The sequence below is a fragment of the Excalfactoria chinensis genome, chromosome 6 (genome assembly GCF_039878825.1).
Source record: "Excalfactoria chinensis isolate bCotChi1 chromosome 6, bCotChi1.hap2, whole genome shotgun sequence".
Taxonomy (NCBI): domain Eukaryota; kingdom Metazoa; phylum Chordata; class Aves; order Galliformes; family Phasianidae; genus Excalfactoria; species Excalfactoria chinensis.
This window is the reverse complement of record NC_092830.1, coordinates 19,050,058-19,066,202: the sequence shown is the minus strand read 5'-3', so window position 1 is coordinate 19,066,202 and position 16,145 is coordinate 19,050,058. Positions and strand designations below refer to the sequence as shown.

At 44.4% G+C, this 16,145-nt stretch overlaps 1 protein-coding gene across 2 annotated transcripts in view; it reads left to right on the top strand.

Moving 5' to 3' along the window:
• ZSWIM8 (zinc finger SWIM-type containing 8) overlaps positions 1-9,506 on the top strand; it is a 59,093-nt gene extending 49,587 nt beyond the window's left edge. Inside the window, exons 17-26 of one of the 2 annotated variants that reach the window (XM_072340648.1) lie at positions 66-218; positions 910-1,132; positions 1,323-1,612; positions 2,051-2,274; positions 2,574-3,056; positions 3,654-3,822; positions 5,180-5,263; positions 6,095-6,214; positions 7,106-7,284; positions 8,477-9,506. In XM_072340648.1, coding sequence (XP_072196749.1) covers positions 66-218; positions 910-1,132; positions 1,323-1,612; positions 2,051-2,274; positions 2,574-3,056; positions 3,654-3,822; positions 5,180-5,263; positions 6,095-6,214; positions 7,106-7,284; positions 8,477-8,680 — 2,129 coding nt within the window. In that variant the 3' untranslated portion in view covers positions 8,681-9,506. Of the gene's footprint in view, positions 1-65; positions 219-909; positions 1,133-1,322; positions 1,613-2,050; positions 2,275-2,573; positions 3,057-3,653; positions 3,823-5,089; positions 5,264-6,094; positions 6,215-7,105; positions 7,285-8,476 lie in introns of both variants that reach the window. The other variant, XM_072340647.1, reaches the window with a different exon arrangement.
• Positions 9,507-16,145: the final 6,639 nt, after the last annotated feature.

Sequence of the window (16,145 nt, the reverse complement as noted above, 5' to 3'; positions counted from 1 at the left end):
TTAATGATTTTAAAGATGCAGAAGCAAATTGTAATGTTTAGTTTGTCACTGTCCTGTTTATGCAGAGAGCTCTCAGAGGTCCCCCTGTGAGCCAGCTGGGGAATCCACTGTCTTGAAACAGGAGGGAAAGGTGCCCAGTCGTCTGGCCCTTGGAAACCGAGGTGGATACAATGGGAGATGCTGGGGTTCACCCGTCAGGCAGAAGAAGAAACACACAGGTAGTAACTAACACCTAGTGCTCTGCTGGGCACCATGCTGAGGTTGCAGTTGTTCCCGTGGTCTTTCATTTAGCTTGTCAGCCTTTCCTGTACTACAGGAGCAGTTGATTATCTTTGAGGTGTTTGGCATGGAGAAAAAGATTTTGATCCACACATTTCCTCCCCAGCCTCTAATGAACTGCAGTTTACCACGTGCATGCGTTTCTCACAGCAGCTATGTTCAGGATAATGGACTAGATATCTGGAATAGAATGTTTGTTCTCAGGGAGCACAGCACTGTGCTCCTGGATCTGGAAACAAATTTAGAGGAGCTGCTGCCTGATGAACTTCTCTTCAGAAGGTTATAAGTTAGAGGCTGAGGATGTGGAAAACCTTTGTATAAATTGCACAGCCTATACCATGAGGGCATCTGTAGAACTTCAGTTTGTGCGTATATTTGCATCTTGTTATATTCTGCCATAAAGCTTAGCAGATGGAGTGAGTGGCTGAGATGTGGGAAAATAAGGGGAAAATAAAAGACACATTCTCACAATTCTCTGCTCTTTAATCCAAGAACTTCAAAGTGAGATCTGTGGTCAAATTAGCTGATTTCTTCCGTTCCAGATTGCTAAGTTAAATTCTTACTGACGTGACTGTCAGTGACGCATGAAGCATACCTGTTGACATTACTGTATGTGTTCTGGTGTTGTAGGCATGGCTAGTATTGACAGCAGTGCTCCTGAAACTACCTCTGACAGTTCTCCAACGCTCAGTCGGCGTCCCCTACGTGGGGGGTGGGCAACTACATCCTGGGGCAGAGGACAAGACAGTGACAGCATCAGCAGTTCTTCAAGTGATTCACTGGGATCTTCCTCTTCCAGTGGCAGTAGGAGAGCCAGTGGGGGAGCCCGTGCAAAAACTGTGGAAGTTGGCAGGTAATTAATAGTACATAATGCATAGAGGTGCTGTTCCCTGATGTCAGGGAACTAGCACGTGTGCATTAGAAAATACTTTCCTGGGAGAGTTTCTTTGTTTTCTGTGGACACTAAAGATGTAAACTTTGCTCCTGAGCTAGAGAACTTGGAGTACCATCACTCTCAGAAAATTTCTTCTTGTTTTCCCTAGGTATAAAGGGAGGCGGCTGGAGAGCCATGCTCCTCATGTCCCAAACCAGCCTTCAGAGGCAGCTGCCCACTTCTACTTTGAACTGGCCAAGACAGTCCTTATCAAAGCAGGTGGAAACAGCAGTACCTCCATCTTCACCCACCCTTCCTCCAGTGGTGGGCACCAGGGACCACACCGCAACCTTCACCTCTGCGCCTTTGAGATTGGACTGTATGCACTAGGGCTGCACAACTTTGTGTCTCCCAACTGGCTCTCTCGAACTTACTCCTCCCATGTCTCCTGGATCACAGGTTACAGCAGAACGTAATTGGGAGGCTGGCTTTTGGGCAGGAAGGGGCAGGGGGTGAGCTTATTCCCAAACCTGATGATGCTGTGGCAGTCATGTAAGGCACAGACGGCAGCAGCACAGGCTAAGCACCAGTGACTTGCACTGTGTTTTGTTTCAATTCTCAAGAGCCATAGATCCTTTCAAATTCCTCTCACTGCCTCAAATATATCTTTAGCTTCACTTCGATAATGATACCTTCACTCACTGCTTGCTTATCAAGCGCTCTTCCCTGTTCTGTGTTTTGAAAGGAAGAGCCTTACATTTGATTTGCAGCCTTAGGAGAGAAACAATGCTCTGATGCAGTAACTGAAGTGATGAGTGCACCTCACATTGAGGGAGAGCTGACAGGAATTCCTGTGGGCATGATCAGTAGTGTGAGAGTCTTCTCTTTTACTCTTAGGGCAGGCCATGGAGATTGGTAGTGCAGCCCTGAACATCTTAGTGGAGTGTTGGGATGGACATCTGACCCCCCCTGAGGTGGCATCATTGGCAGACAGGGCCTCGCGGGCCAGAGACTCCAACATGGTGCGGGCAGCTGCTGAACTGGCACTCAGCTGTCTGCCCCACGCCCATGCCCTGAACCCAAATGAGATCCAGAGGGCTCTGGTGCAGTGCAAGGAACAGGTGAGTGTCAAATGGTGACTAATTAGCTGACACAAGCTGGTTTCTAGCATCAGGGATGTACTGTTAGTTGTGGGATTGACACCTCTCTGTTACCAAACAGCCTTTAGTCTCAGTTGTGTAGGTTTGTCTTTTGTGAATAGCCCTGGCTGTTCTGCTGCATAGTTGTGATCTAGCTGCTTCCAATAGCATCACTCATTTTAGAGTGCCTTATACTTTTCTCTTGTTGTAGTTTGCCTCCTTGTCTTCCTGTTCCTTCATTCTTCACTTCTGTTTGTTTTTTCTTTTTCCTCTGCCTTCAGGACAATCTGATGCTGGAAAAGGCCTGTATGGCAGTAGAAGAGGCAGCCAAGGGAGGCGGCGTGTACCCCGAAGTTCTCTTTGAAGTAGCTCACCAGTGGTACTGGCTTTATGAACAGATTGTTGGTGGGACTCCAGCCCAGAGAGAAGGTGCCACTGGCTGTAGCGCCAGTGGTGCACGGGCTGCATCAGAAGCAGCACGTGGGTTGACAGACAACCGGGTGACCACTGAGCCAACCACCGTGACAGTGGCAGCTGCAGTAACTGCAGCAGCAACAGTCATGCCAGTGATCTCTATGGGGTCAACCATGTACCAGCAGCACACCATGGCAGGACCGGCAATGGCACATACACACACCCAGGGCCTCCACCCTTACACCACCCTTCAGACTCACATTCCCTGTAATCCCCAGTATATTGGACACACTATCCAGCACATGCCACGTCCAGCTGTCTTCCCAGTGCCTGGTTCAGCATACCCACAGGTGAGCTTTACCTCTAGCTTGCTCATTTACAGAAATCTTGTGTAACTGCTTCCAGAGGGAGTGTATCTAGCTGAGGAGAGTGTGGGGCTCTCCCCCACTATTCGGCTATGTTTTGAGTTCTAGGTTGTGTATTCATTTACTGGTTTGTGGTGCCTACTTTGGCTCTCCAGCTCAGCTTTTCAGCTGCTAAAGAGCCTTTGGCAGGTGCATGTAAAGTCTTGAAAGAATATAAAAGACATCAGTAGGCTTTAATTTTTATTACTCAGTAGTTTTTCAGAACACACACTTGACAGAAGCCTTGTCATCTTGAAACTAAATAGAGACTACAAAGGGAAAATTTAAGGTTATTTTAGCCTCTGCCTATTTGTGGAAGTTCTTGGAATGTTTTTGTGCAAAGTAATCAGATTTAAATGGAAGAGAAACAAGCAGTTGTAATAGTCATATGGTGCAAGGTACTTACTGCGCTGCTTCTTGCTATGCTTCCTCTTTGTAAATAGAGTACCCCTGCTTTGAGGCTAGTGTGGGGACATCGTATTTTGGACCTGGAAATGATGAGATACAGTAGGCATGACAGTTTTTTGTCATCTTCTATTGTAGAGTGTCCATCCAGCATTCATAGGAGCGCAGTACCCCTATTCAGTAACAACACCATCATTGGCAGCTACAGCGGTGTCGTTCCCTGGTGTGCCAGTCCCATCCATGACGCAGATAGCAGTGCATCCCTACCACAGTGAAACTGGACTGTCTCTGTCTTCCAACGTAGCGAGTAAGTATTTCAGCCCTGTACTGTGCATAGCTCCTGTGCCTCCTAGCTGTACTCCTTCAAGTCCTGCTCCTTACCTACATCATTTTGGACAAGAGTTCTTGCTCTAAACTCTCACCAAATCCACTACAGCCTAAAGATGTGCCTGATCAGTGATAATGGGATTTGTAATGGGGCCTGATTCAGCTAAGGGGGCTTTAATTGATGTCTGGATAAATCTCAGACTTCAATTCCATGGACCTCCTGGCCTTTTGACTTACCTCTACCTTACTTGACGTTTTAACCCTCAGTGTCCATTCCTTTGGGCAAAATGAACGCAGATGGTCTTGAGTAGACTCGTCATTCTTCTGGGAGAGCATGCAAGAAGCAGACAGTAGCACTGATAGGTATTTTTCCCTTCCTAAGAAATTGGAGGAATCCAGTATCTGAAATTTGGAACTTCTGTGGGGTGGGCAGGTGTTTTGGCAGAATCACATCAATAGCAGTCTGAATGGATTGCTTACATGTTATGTTGCAGCTAAAACAGTGGTGAAGACTCTGCCTGCAGCACTGGAATAGCAGATGTTGACTGAGCTGTTAACGGAACTGTTAACTCATGCTAGAGCATTTAAAACAACAAAAGGAAAAAACAACCCCACCCTTTCCAGTTGCCATTGTTTAAGGCTTTCAGAAACTTCTACTTTCAGTTCTTAAAATAGTGTCTTGCTGTTCCTGAAGAACATAGCCACATGGTAACAACTGAGCTCTGGAAACAATTCAGTTCATTCTTGTGGGTTGTTCTCCTTGGCCAAATGTCAAATGTAGCATGGATTATGCCCCACTTTGTGGATCATTTGGCTCTGTGTGTCTGCTTGGCTGAGGAGGTCGGACAGATCTGTCCTGGGAGGCATATTGTTCTCAGGTATTCAACTATTCACTAGTTAACATTTATTTAAAAAAAAGTAAAAATTCCTCTTCGTGCATTTCTTGAGAGGCAAAGATTAACTTGAGCCCCCTGTCAGAATACAGCTTACTGACATAATGTTAACTGCTGTCTATACAAGCTTATGTGGTATAATATAGTGGATTTTTCTGTGATTACCCTTAAATTTGCCTGTATTAGTTCAGTGTCTGAAGTGGGCAGAATCTTCTCAAGTTTCCTTGCTGTTTTTACTGTAGATACCTGCTGCTGAGGTGTACAGCAGTAGTTCTTCATGAGGGTCGATGGGCAGGAAAACTTCTCTTAGGCTTTGGTTGCTGAATCCTAATGCTGCTGTTTTGCTTTCTTCAGTAGGAAGTGTCCATGCAGGATCAACGTTCCCAGCAATTCAGGGGACTTCCTTGACATCTCTGTCCTCACAGCCCAACTCCCTCGTTACAGGGGGGTTTCCTGCTGAGGATGAGCAGCACAGTCAGCCTGTGAGCCCCCAGGGTCTGCACTACCTCCACTCCGCATACCAAGTTGGTAAGGATGGCCAAGTGGGTTTCTGTGGCCCCCTTGAGAAGGGCTCAGGGCAGGGCTACAGGTTTTAACTGTTTGGCAACTTGCTACTGCTCTTGTTGGGGAGGATGGTATCCTAGCTACATGGGTAAAGCCAATTCATGGTCTTATATGGAGGTTAGATGTTGAGTGCTGTGGGGTTTTTGTTGAAAGCTAGAGAAGAAAGTACTTGTCCAGTCAGGAAGGGGTGCAGATGTTCATGGGAAGCATCGTGGGGGTAAGTAGTAAGCTATGTAATTGTATTACATTGTAATAGCCTGAATAACAGACAGAGATGAAGGTAGAGGGTCTGGAAGATCAGAAGAGACTTTTTGCATTACATTGCTCCCGTTAGTGTTTTAAAATTATTTAAGTAGGAGAATTTCTTGAAGAGCTGTAGTGGAATTAGGGAAAAGTCTGCAAATTGATGCTGCTGCTGCTCGCTGTTGGCTTGTTGTCTTTGCAGCTAAGTACTTAAATTAGTTAGCCTCTCTGTTGCAAAATTTGAAGCTATCTGGATTTTTTCAGGATATCTTTTATCAGTCTTTGGGTCTTGATCCTGCTGTAGATCTATCACTGTCTCTATGGAGCTTAAGTGGGGTGGGGTATGATGGCTGTGCAGATTCCCCAGTCTGGAACACATCCAGCTGCTTCCTTTGGTGACAGCCTCTGAGATGGACCTTTTGTTTCACTGTGGGCGCTTTACAGCTAGACAGTTTTCTGCTGATGAAGGGCGGGCCAGTGAGGTAGTGTTGAGGTGAATGAATTCCTACAGGGCAGAAGTGCTGCTTGACTCTGACTGCCCTTCTCTCACAGGGATGCTGGCTCTGGAGATGCTTGGCCGAAGAACTCAGAGCGATCATCCCAACAATTTCTCCCGCAGCCCACCCTACACAGAGGATGTAAAATGGCTCCTTGGGTTGGCTGCAAAGCTAGGTAAGGCTTAGTATAGTACTTCAGCAGTACTTCAAAGACTGGGAGAGTCTGGTTCCTGATCTCTTTTCTTAGAGTTTTTTGAAAGATCCCTGCTGCTCTTTCATCCAGGCAGTTGTTCCGTTTCTGGGTTCTCTAAGCATGCTGTTGAATTTTGAGGCGCTTAAAGTGCATGGGATTGGACGGGACTCAGCCCTTCCATTCTATAACAATAACTTTTTCCCTTTCCACTACTTTGTGTGTATTCTTTCTACGAAGACCTTTTATAGGAAGAGGTGCTCACACCACCAAGTGTTTTTTTTTTTTGTTGTTGTTTTTTTGTTGTTGTTGTTTTTTTTTTTTTTTTTGAATGTTTTCTTTTAGTTACACTTTGATCTTTAGGTCTTTTTTTTGTCATCTCATGTTTAATTCTTTCACCAGTAGCAAGAGCTTAAAAACAATTCTGCAAACAGCCCATCTGGTGGCATGACTTCTGCTACTGTTAGCAAAGCTCCACTGTGGTGGGGAAGCCTTAATCTCCTGGTATCCACAAGACCTGGGTGCTGGGGCTGCAAATGCTTCCTAGATGAGCAGGCAGGAAGCAGTGAGAGGAGGTGTGGTGTATTCTCATCTCTGTAATTACTCTGTCCCATCAGTTTTCTTTCATATCCCTTTTAAAGACAGGTGAACAGGAAATATTGCTGACTGAGGTAGTACCTGGTCTCTTCTCAGACTTTGATGGATTTATCAGAATAACTGCTTGTCCCTGTATGTTTGCTAGACTCTTCCCAAAGCTGCTGGAGGATACGTTACAGTGAGAAGAAGATGCTATAAGTCCAGGTTCTTCCTGGAATATACCTAATTTCTTGAGTGTCTTTTACCTTAACACTGTTGTTCTGACTTTTTCCCGTGCAGGTGTAAACTATGTGCATCAATTTTGTGTTGGTGCAGCCAAGGGAGTGCTGAACCCTTTTGTGCTTCAGGATATCATCATGGAAGCTCTACAGAGGCTCAATCCCGCGCACGTGCACAACCACCTGCGCACCCCAGCCTTCCACCAGCTGGTGCAGAGGTGCCAGCAGGTCTACTTGCAGGTAACATGTGGTGTGTCTTCCTACCTGCTGGGTCACTGCCTGTGTTTGCATGTGTAGAGAGGGGAAGAACCTTTGATATAACAAGCTGAACTGGTCCATTGCCTGATGCACAAAGGAGTTGGAATAGGCACTGCTTGCTTGTGTGAAGGCTGCATATAAAATACCACATTGCACTAATTCTTCGAAGGCCTCTTGTCTCTGGTGCTCACTATACAGGATGGAGATGTTTTGTGCTCCCTATCCTCTTTCTTCCTCACTCTAAATGTTAACCCGTGCCTTTTAATTTCTGTACTGTTTCTTTGCTGTGTTTTCAAGCCATTTGTCCACCTCTCTTTCTGGCCTTTTTATTTTCTCCTTGTTTGTAGTCCGTCTCTACCTCATGACAAAGTCTTGGCATGACTGGCTGATGTGCCAATGCTGGCGTTTATAGTGGGAGTGGCTTGGTCACCCACCAGTACAGATGAGATGTCTCAGGATTTATTGAAAACTGGACAAGTGTGTTTCTGTGAGCCAGCTGCCTGTTTCTTAGAACAGCATAAACTGGACGCGCCTCATGTGCTTCTTTTGAATAAGCAACCAAAAGGGTGATTCTGTAAAGCTACTGTCCAGGTTAGGTTAACTGTCCCATCACCCAGATGATAGTTCTGGGAAATGACAGCTTCTTTACTTGAGCTGTTTTTCTGAGCTCCATGAGAGAAACTGATCTCTTGAAGACTGGACTTTAAATTTTTGGGCCTTAGTTGAGGGAAGTACTGATGGGAAGAGATGTGTGCTAGCCCTATGTTGTAGCAACTCAATGTAAGCCTTACTCCTACCTTACTTACTACCATACCCTTTAGTGAAGATGATGTCGGTGAATATGCTGGGTCCATGTGTACAACCTGCAGAATAAACAGTGTGAGGGTTCGATGCTGGTGGCTGATGGAGAAAGACTCTAGGTGACCCTCTTGCTCTGTGGCATGCCACTGTTTGGTGTTCACAGTGGAGAGAACACCTGCAGATGCTGGCAGTTGCTTAGGCCTGCTTTTTTTGAGCTAGCTGTCCTCTGTCAGTGTCTCTGAAACCTGGGACCTCTCCTGGGGTAGCAGAATCGTGTGATGTATTGCTGCTGAAGCTCGAGTCCTGCCAGAACTGTCACCAGCATGAAGGTGGTGAGCAAATACCTTAAGGCTTTTTCCCTGTTCCCATCCAGTACATCCATTACCGGCTGATCCATCTCGCTCCAGCTGACTACGATGACTTTGTGAATGCCATCCGCAGCGCCAGAAGCGCCTTCTGCCTGACTCCCGTGGGCATGATGCAGTTTAATGATATTCTCCAGAACCTGAAGCGTGGCAAGCAGACAAAGGATCTGTGGCAAAGGGTCTCTTTGGAAATGACCACCTTCTCTCCGTGACAGCAGGTGGAGCTCCACACAACCCTTTGCTCTGCATAGTTGTAGTTCCATTTACACCATCCTTCCTTCTGGTGTCTTTTTTTAGTTTTTACTTGTTGGAAACCACTGATCTGATGTATTTATACCATGACATTCCTCTCCAGCACTGTTGCGTGTTGGTGCTCTGCTTTGCTCGCTCTTCCTCCACCTTCCCAGTGGGCTGCAGGCTTCAGAAGCATCAGGAAATGAGAAGGAAGTCAAGCTGGCTGCCCTGTGGTGTAGTCATTGCTTTTTTCCCTGAGCCCTCGGAGACTGTCCTGCGAGCAGTTTGCAGGGTGATTGCGCATGTGTTTGCAGGGTGGGGAGTCTGTCTTAAATATTTATTTTGGCATTTATAAATATGTAAACTCTTTTTTTTTTTTTTTTTTTTTTAAATGTATGGGCTTCTTACTCCACATACCATCTCTTGTCGGGAGAGGCTGGGACTGCTGTGCACAGTCAGTGCTCCCTTCATTCCTTTCAGCACCTTCCTGCTGAGAGAAGCTGAGACTGGAGTAGCAGGGCCAGGGCCACCTCTGCACCTTTCTGCAGCTGCTGCCGAGGGCAGAGGCTGGAGCTTGGGCAAGGTCCAGGATCGCCCTGAGCTGCCTGATGACTGCCAGAAGTGCTTGGGCTCTTTCTCAAGTGTCTCTCGCTGGACACTGCTGGCTCGTAGGACGTTTTGATCCTGGTCGTTTGGAGTTGTACAATCGTGTTTCTTTTGGCTGGGGTATTACTCTCCTGTAATCAGTTTCTTATCCCTTGTCTCTTCTCGTTTCCTGATTAAACACTCGTTTTCTTAGACTGACTCTCTCTTCTCTCTGCTGTGATGTTGACATTCTGATGGAACTGGCCAGCCGTGTCAGTGGGAGCTCCTGTGAGTCATTTAGATAGTCTAAGACTCACAGGGGAATAGCAGCTAGCATGAGGCAGGTGGCCAGAGCTTTCACACAAGATGTGACCCAGAAGTTTCTTGTCTGGTTGTGCTCTGTGGATATCATACCTCTGTGGAGACTTAGGACTACACTGACTTGGAAGGCTGACAGGTATGAGAGGAGATGGTGGACAGCCTGGGGCATCCCAGACAGTGCTTATGCTGGCCACCAGTTCCTTTTGTGCACTGGACAGCAGGGATACCATGTGATAATGTGGAGCTTTGTATTTCCAGAGCTTTGTACAAGACCAGAGCTGCTCAAACTTGATGTAATTGCTAAAGGATGAGTGGTCTGGTCCTGGGAGTTGCAAGAGGTGTTTGGACTACCCAGTTTTCTGTTGCAGAAAATTAATTTTGGAAAGCTTTTATTTTTGTGCCATGCAATTTAAAGGGCCAACACCATGTGTTAGATAAAAGCACAGAATTCTCTTTTTTTTTTTTTTTTTTTTTTACGTCACACTTAGAGGTTTGATGTATGTTAAGAATCTTAACGTCTCAATAGTAATATATTTTGCTACTTGGGTTTAGACAATGACTATAGGAAGGTTTCCATTTTTGCAAGCTAAAAGTGTATGCTTGTTTGATATTTTCAATGATGTTCTTAAAAAAAAACAAATTAACACACAAGCATAGGACAAAGTAGATAAGCATACTCCTTTGATCTGACTCTGTGTGCTGCACAGGCCAAGGAGTGTCATTGGGTTCCTCTTACTGTGCAACAGTAACTACTTAAAGGCCTCCTTGCAGCCCTTTGTATACTTCCATCACGTGTTCCACTGTCTGGTTACGTGCTAATTATAAATGCCAGTGTGTGTAAGAGTGTGTGAAGTTATGTGGTTTTTAAACTAACTCTGTATTGGTTGTCAAGAAGTCCAGGCCTCACCTCTGGCAAGTCTGTGTTCCTGGAGCACTTTGTGCCCTTTGGTGCTCAGATGTTCAGGTCTGGGAAAGGAGTTGGTAGGAAAAAATGAATTTTCTAATGAAATTTAATCTTTTCCTTTCCGTTGTTTATGGAGAACAATTAAGGGTAGAGAAGAGAGCATCTCCTAGAAGGAAAGAAGCAGAAGGAAGTGGGCAAGAAAGCTGTATGCTTTCAATACCAGGACAGACCCCGTAAGCATTGTCTTCTAGCAGCTGCAGGGTCCAGACAGAGGAAGAACCAGGCAATCTCACCTCAGAGTGACGTTGATTGAACAAGCAGCTCAGTGGTCTGAGGCACAGGTCAGTAGTTTTGCAAGTTTCCAGCCTTCTCTCTGAAAACTAGAGCACTCAGGGAGCTGTGTGGAGGGGCTGCCTTGTCATTTATTCAGACCTATCAGAACATTTCTTCATCCTGGATCTCTGGATTTATGTTTGTCGTTCCTGAGCCGTGGAAATGTATCTGAACAAGGACGGGAAGAGTGAGAAAGGTGATGTTTTTTTTCTGCGATGTGTCTGGAAGGTTATTGAGGTAATCTTTCTTTTCTAAGAGATGATGGTGAACAAAGAAGCATTAGTTTACTGCAATTTAGATAAACTAAAATCCCGTGCAGTTGTCTTAGTTTGGTCACTGTTCCAGGCACAGGGGAAGTGCTCAGGCTCAGAAATTCTGAAGACACTTCAGCAGGGAAACCTGTGAAAGAGCAGAGGTCACAACTGCCTCAAATTCCCTTTGAGTGTCAGCCTGTGTGTTTTTTCATTTGAAGTAAATGGTCTTCAGGGTACTCACCCTCATCAACAGCATGGCTGCTCGAGAGCCTGTCTAACACAGAATGGCTTTACATAGCTAAGAAAGCTGTTTTCTTGGGTTGGTGATTACCGTTTCTCAGCACTAATAGCGACAGCTACTTGTTGGATAAGGCCTCACCCTCAGTTGCACAAAGACGGATGAAATTCTGGAATGTGCAGCCTCACTTTGGGTGGTTACTGTCACATTTGCTGAAGTCTGATTCACTGTCTGTTCTCTGAAGGTAAGAGGAATGAGATCTTTAGACTGTACTTCTTCATGTGTCCTGTGTTCACAGTGACTGTCTCTGACTTGCTAGATTTATCTCCTCATGACCACAGGAAATACCTTTCTCCCCTGAAGAAGTTAATGGCCAGTTAGTGTCTTTTCCACCTGTATACACGTGGGCTTATAAATAAAGCTGTTTGTAGGACAGCAGTGTATCTAAACTTCATCTTTTGATTTCTGCATAGTTTCTCAGTCAGTAGAGGTAGTAGTATCTTGACTTAGTGAAGTTGATAGATGTGCCAAAAGAACATCTGGATTCTTGGCAGTTTGAGTCATCAGAAGGAATGGTTTGATTTACCTTTTATGCAGTGGATAAAATAAAGGCTTTAGTCATTGCTTGGAACACATCTCTTGATACAGATGCAACCTTTTTCTGTAAAAATCAGGCACATCACCCTCTGGGAGAGCCTGCTTTGTTTCTCTCCTCTGCAGGGAAATGCGTAGGGCATATTCACCTACCACCATCTTTCTTGCCTGCAAAGGTTTTCCTTTTGGAAGCCCTTTCCAGGAGTATGAGACAGGACGTTACCTGCCTTTGAACTTCAGCATCTTTACAGCCAGTGAAGAATCAGAGTTGTCATCTAACAAACAACGTGCCTAACAGGTAGGGCTGGAGTTAGCTGGAAAGAGTGGTTCTTTCTAATTTTTGTTTACTCTCATTAGAATTTACTTGGGATACGTATTTTCCTTCTCTGAGGAAACCCTGACAGAAACACCATCAGATGGAAACAACATCACTGAACCTGGATTGTTTGCATTTTTGGGGGGTGGGAGTTTGGCTTTTAATCAATCTTAGCACATTTAGAGTTGGCTTGGCCACTGCTTCATAGTGTTAAGAGTGTTAAGAACAGCATGAGCAGAAATGGAATCAGCAAGGTCTGTGTCTGTGAAATGTAATACTACATCCTGGTATAAATAAGGTAGCTGAAATGTGACATAAATGTGAAGTAGTTTTTGATAAAACTTGGGAAAGTTATTTCTTGGTTTTGTTTTCCTTGTCCAGGAATCAAGAAAAGGGCACAGTGTTAAAATGAAGTTTCCAGGGCTCACCTGGGGGATATATTGCAGAAGCATAAAGCTGTTGATAACTACAGCAGTATTGATGGGTTTGTTGGTGGCTTTTTTTAAATCTAAACCGAAACATTAAAAATGCAGGTTAGGCTACCAGAACTTCACTATAAAAATATGTACGTATTTTTAATGACCACAGCTGTTGTATGACGTTGCTTTCAATCCGTCCCTAGTGATAGCATGAACTGCTCTCAACTACAGTTTATCTAGAATGTATTGGTTTTTCTCTGTGCCCTAATTAGAGCTTCATATGATGTGATTATGATAAAACAACAACAGGGAGTCTTTCTTAGTATTACCATTTTTGTTTACTACCTCTCCTCTCACTCCTCAGCACAATTTAAACGTGGATTTTGATCTTCATTCTACTTCCTGCTCACGTTGTGCTTTGGGGGCAGGGTGGTCAACGGCTCCTGTCGAAGAGCATCATTAATCTGTGAAAACTGCGAGTGCAGTCTGGGGATATTCTGTGCTAGGGTTTCAGTTTGAGCCTACCATGAGTTAAAGCTTTTTCTCAGGGCTAACTGCCAAATGCAAGCTTTATGAGCTGTCACAAGGTAACTCCACTGCTGTATATTGTTAATTGTTGGTATAACAACAGTGTCTGTGCTCTGTAAGCAATTGTTTTCTTGTTGATGTTGCCTGTTTGCAGTTATAGCGCAACTGCTTAATGCTGTACAGTCTGCTCTGCATAATTACTCTGTTGCCACTAAGGGCGTGATGGACTATTTAAGGGACTGGGGGGAGAAATGCTAGCAATGCATTAAAATCTATTGTATATAGTAATTTGCACAGAGTTGGAATGGTCTTCCGTAACTTTCTCTTATTTCATACTTCAGTTTGCCTTGTTTAAGTCAACTGGGAGTACATCATTGTTAGGAATGCTGGGGCTACACGGGCAGCAGTTGTGCAAGCCTTACTGTCAACATGTTGCTATAAATCCTGACGTGCACCTTTTCCAATACTTGACTTGGCAGGGTTCTGAGAACAGCCTGATTTATGATCCTTTGTTGTTACTGCAAAGTAAACTTGAGCTGGATTTCAGCCTGCTATTGCAGTGTCAGAATTACAGACATATGGTTTGCGAGCACTTTGGGGAGAGACTAGAGAAGTCAATAAAGTGATATGGCTGACAATGAGGAGGATTTGAGTCTCGGAAGAAAAATGCTTTTTAAAGCTAAAAATAGATTGAATAGATCAATAAATTATTTCTACATATTCCACTACAGCACTGGAGATTAAAGTGTCAGGGATACATTGCTGGCTTTGCTACAACTTGTAAGGTGTATTTCAAAGATGAGAGTTAAATTAACAATTCTTAGTGTTTATGGGTGAAGGGGTTTTCTTTTTTTTTCTTTTTAATTCCATAAGGCATTAAGAAAGAAGGGGACAGAAACAAACAATAGTTGACGTCCTGATAACTGGAGGGGGGGCGGGGGGTGTACCACAACTCCAGATCCTACAGAGTGAATGGAACTTTTCTTCTTAGCTTGAGGCAGGCTGCTGAAACCCCTTGTGCTTGTTAGATTACACTCACCTGGTGGCTTACTCGCTGAGGGACAGGGTAAGTCAGGAGTCAGTGAAGGGATGAGCGACCACAGTCGTTTTCAGGTTGGTTTGTCATTACTTTTCTTGCCATATTACTATTGCTACAGCAAAAACATCAGCAAGGAATCAAAGCAGCCTCTTATCAATTGTATATGTGAACCTGCTGAAAAACAGTGGTAGCGGTGTGTTTGATCAAGATGCTCATTAGATTAATACACTCGTGTTTCTTTCTGACTTCCACTATCTGTACACTCCTGCCATGACTATGCTTTTGCAGTGCTGTCATCAATTTAGAAAACAAAGAAAAAACTGCAGTTTCAGGGATCAGATTTTAGGTAGAATTGGTCTGTGATGCAACCTACAGAGAAATTCTCCCAGAGCCTTTAAAACGCCGTCTCCCCTTCAGTGCATGTCCTTACCAGTTCCCTGTATTTTCTGTACAAACTAGAAAGTGGTTGACAAGTAAGTATCTTTCTAATTGATTGAATTTCAGAGGTTGTGAGTGAGTAAAAGTTCTGGCTTCATGTTGCTGAGCTTTCTTTGTTAAGGTTGGCATATATACTCTGCTGGCTTGCTTTTTATTTACATTTAATCTGTTTCTTAACATTGGTTTTGACAGTTCTCACCTTCTATGCACACTTCCAGTTCTGAAGTTTCCTGATCTGGCTACTATTAAAATCACGGTCCCTTCTGATACCTTTCTGATGGCTCAATTTCCTATGCCAAGAATAAGAAAACACTGATACATTACAAAACAATTTCAGGTAATGTCTTCTGTTTAACATTTCCCTTGTCTTGAAAGGTAACTACTTACCGTCAAGTTCCTCCTTTCTAAAAAGCGAGGCAAGAAGATAAAGCTTATTTGCTACTCATTTCCACTGTCAAATTGAGCTGTGAGGGTCATAGCAAGTAAGTGACTATGTCAGGATCAAGCAATCAGTGTGTCTGGCTAAATCAGATAAGGACATCTTACTTTGGATCTAGCCACAGCAGGTGATTTGTTTTTCCATTGCTGTAAGCAGTAAAAAACAAGCAGAGCAATGAAGAAATCAGTGAGGATGGAAGGCCAAATAATGAGAACGTAGAGCTACTCTTGGCTGCCTTGATTGAAGGAGCAGTGCCAGTTAACAGCCCCGACATTCAGTAAGCACCTTCCAAATTTGTTCCAGGTACCTTCACTTTTTTTTTCTTCTTCCAATGTTTGAATCCATCTACTTGAATATTTACCACAGCCCTGAGGTAAAGTGCGAAGTAATTGTGTGAGAGAGAACCTGTAATGGGTTAAGAGAAGGAAGGAAGCTGTGTGTGTAATGGAGCAGCAGTAGCAGCGGTCCTGGGATCCTCCTGTGGCAGCATGTAGAAAATACCTGTTTTGCTGAAGCTGTGTTTGTTTCTGAAGTGCTTGGTAAGGTGAGAGGTGAAAGGCTATTTTGCAATTCTGCCACAACTGTGGCTAAATAACGTTTTGCTCCGGCTTGAATGTAAGGTTCTGTTATCATAGATTACACATGGGCTGCTGGCCAAGGCCACGCAATGGCTGCACATCTGGACAGCAAGGACAGAGCAAAGCTCTGTTTCTGCAGCATAGCAGCTGGGAGTTACTGCAGTAGCTGCGAGTAGCTCAGAATTCATCACTTGTGCAACTCAGCAAGGGTGAGTATCCAACCACAGGTTCTCTGTGCTGTACTGGCTTCTGTGAGCCCCCAGTTGCACATACCAAGAAAGATGTTTTTACTGCACTGTTTGTTACAGTTGCAAAAAGACTTTTCAATTATAATTAAAGCAGACACCTTTGCTGCCCTCTCAAATATCAGCTGTGAGAACTGAACTATGTTTTCTAGGGTTTTTCTTTATCTTTCTACCGGCTTATGGTCCACGACATCACTCCAAATCATCACAAG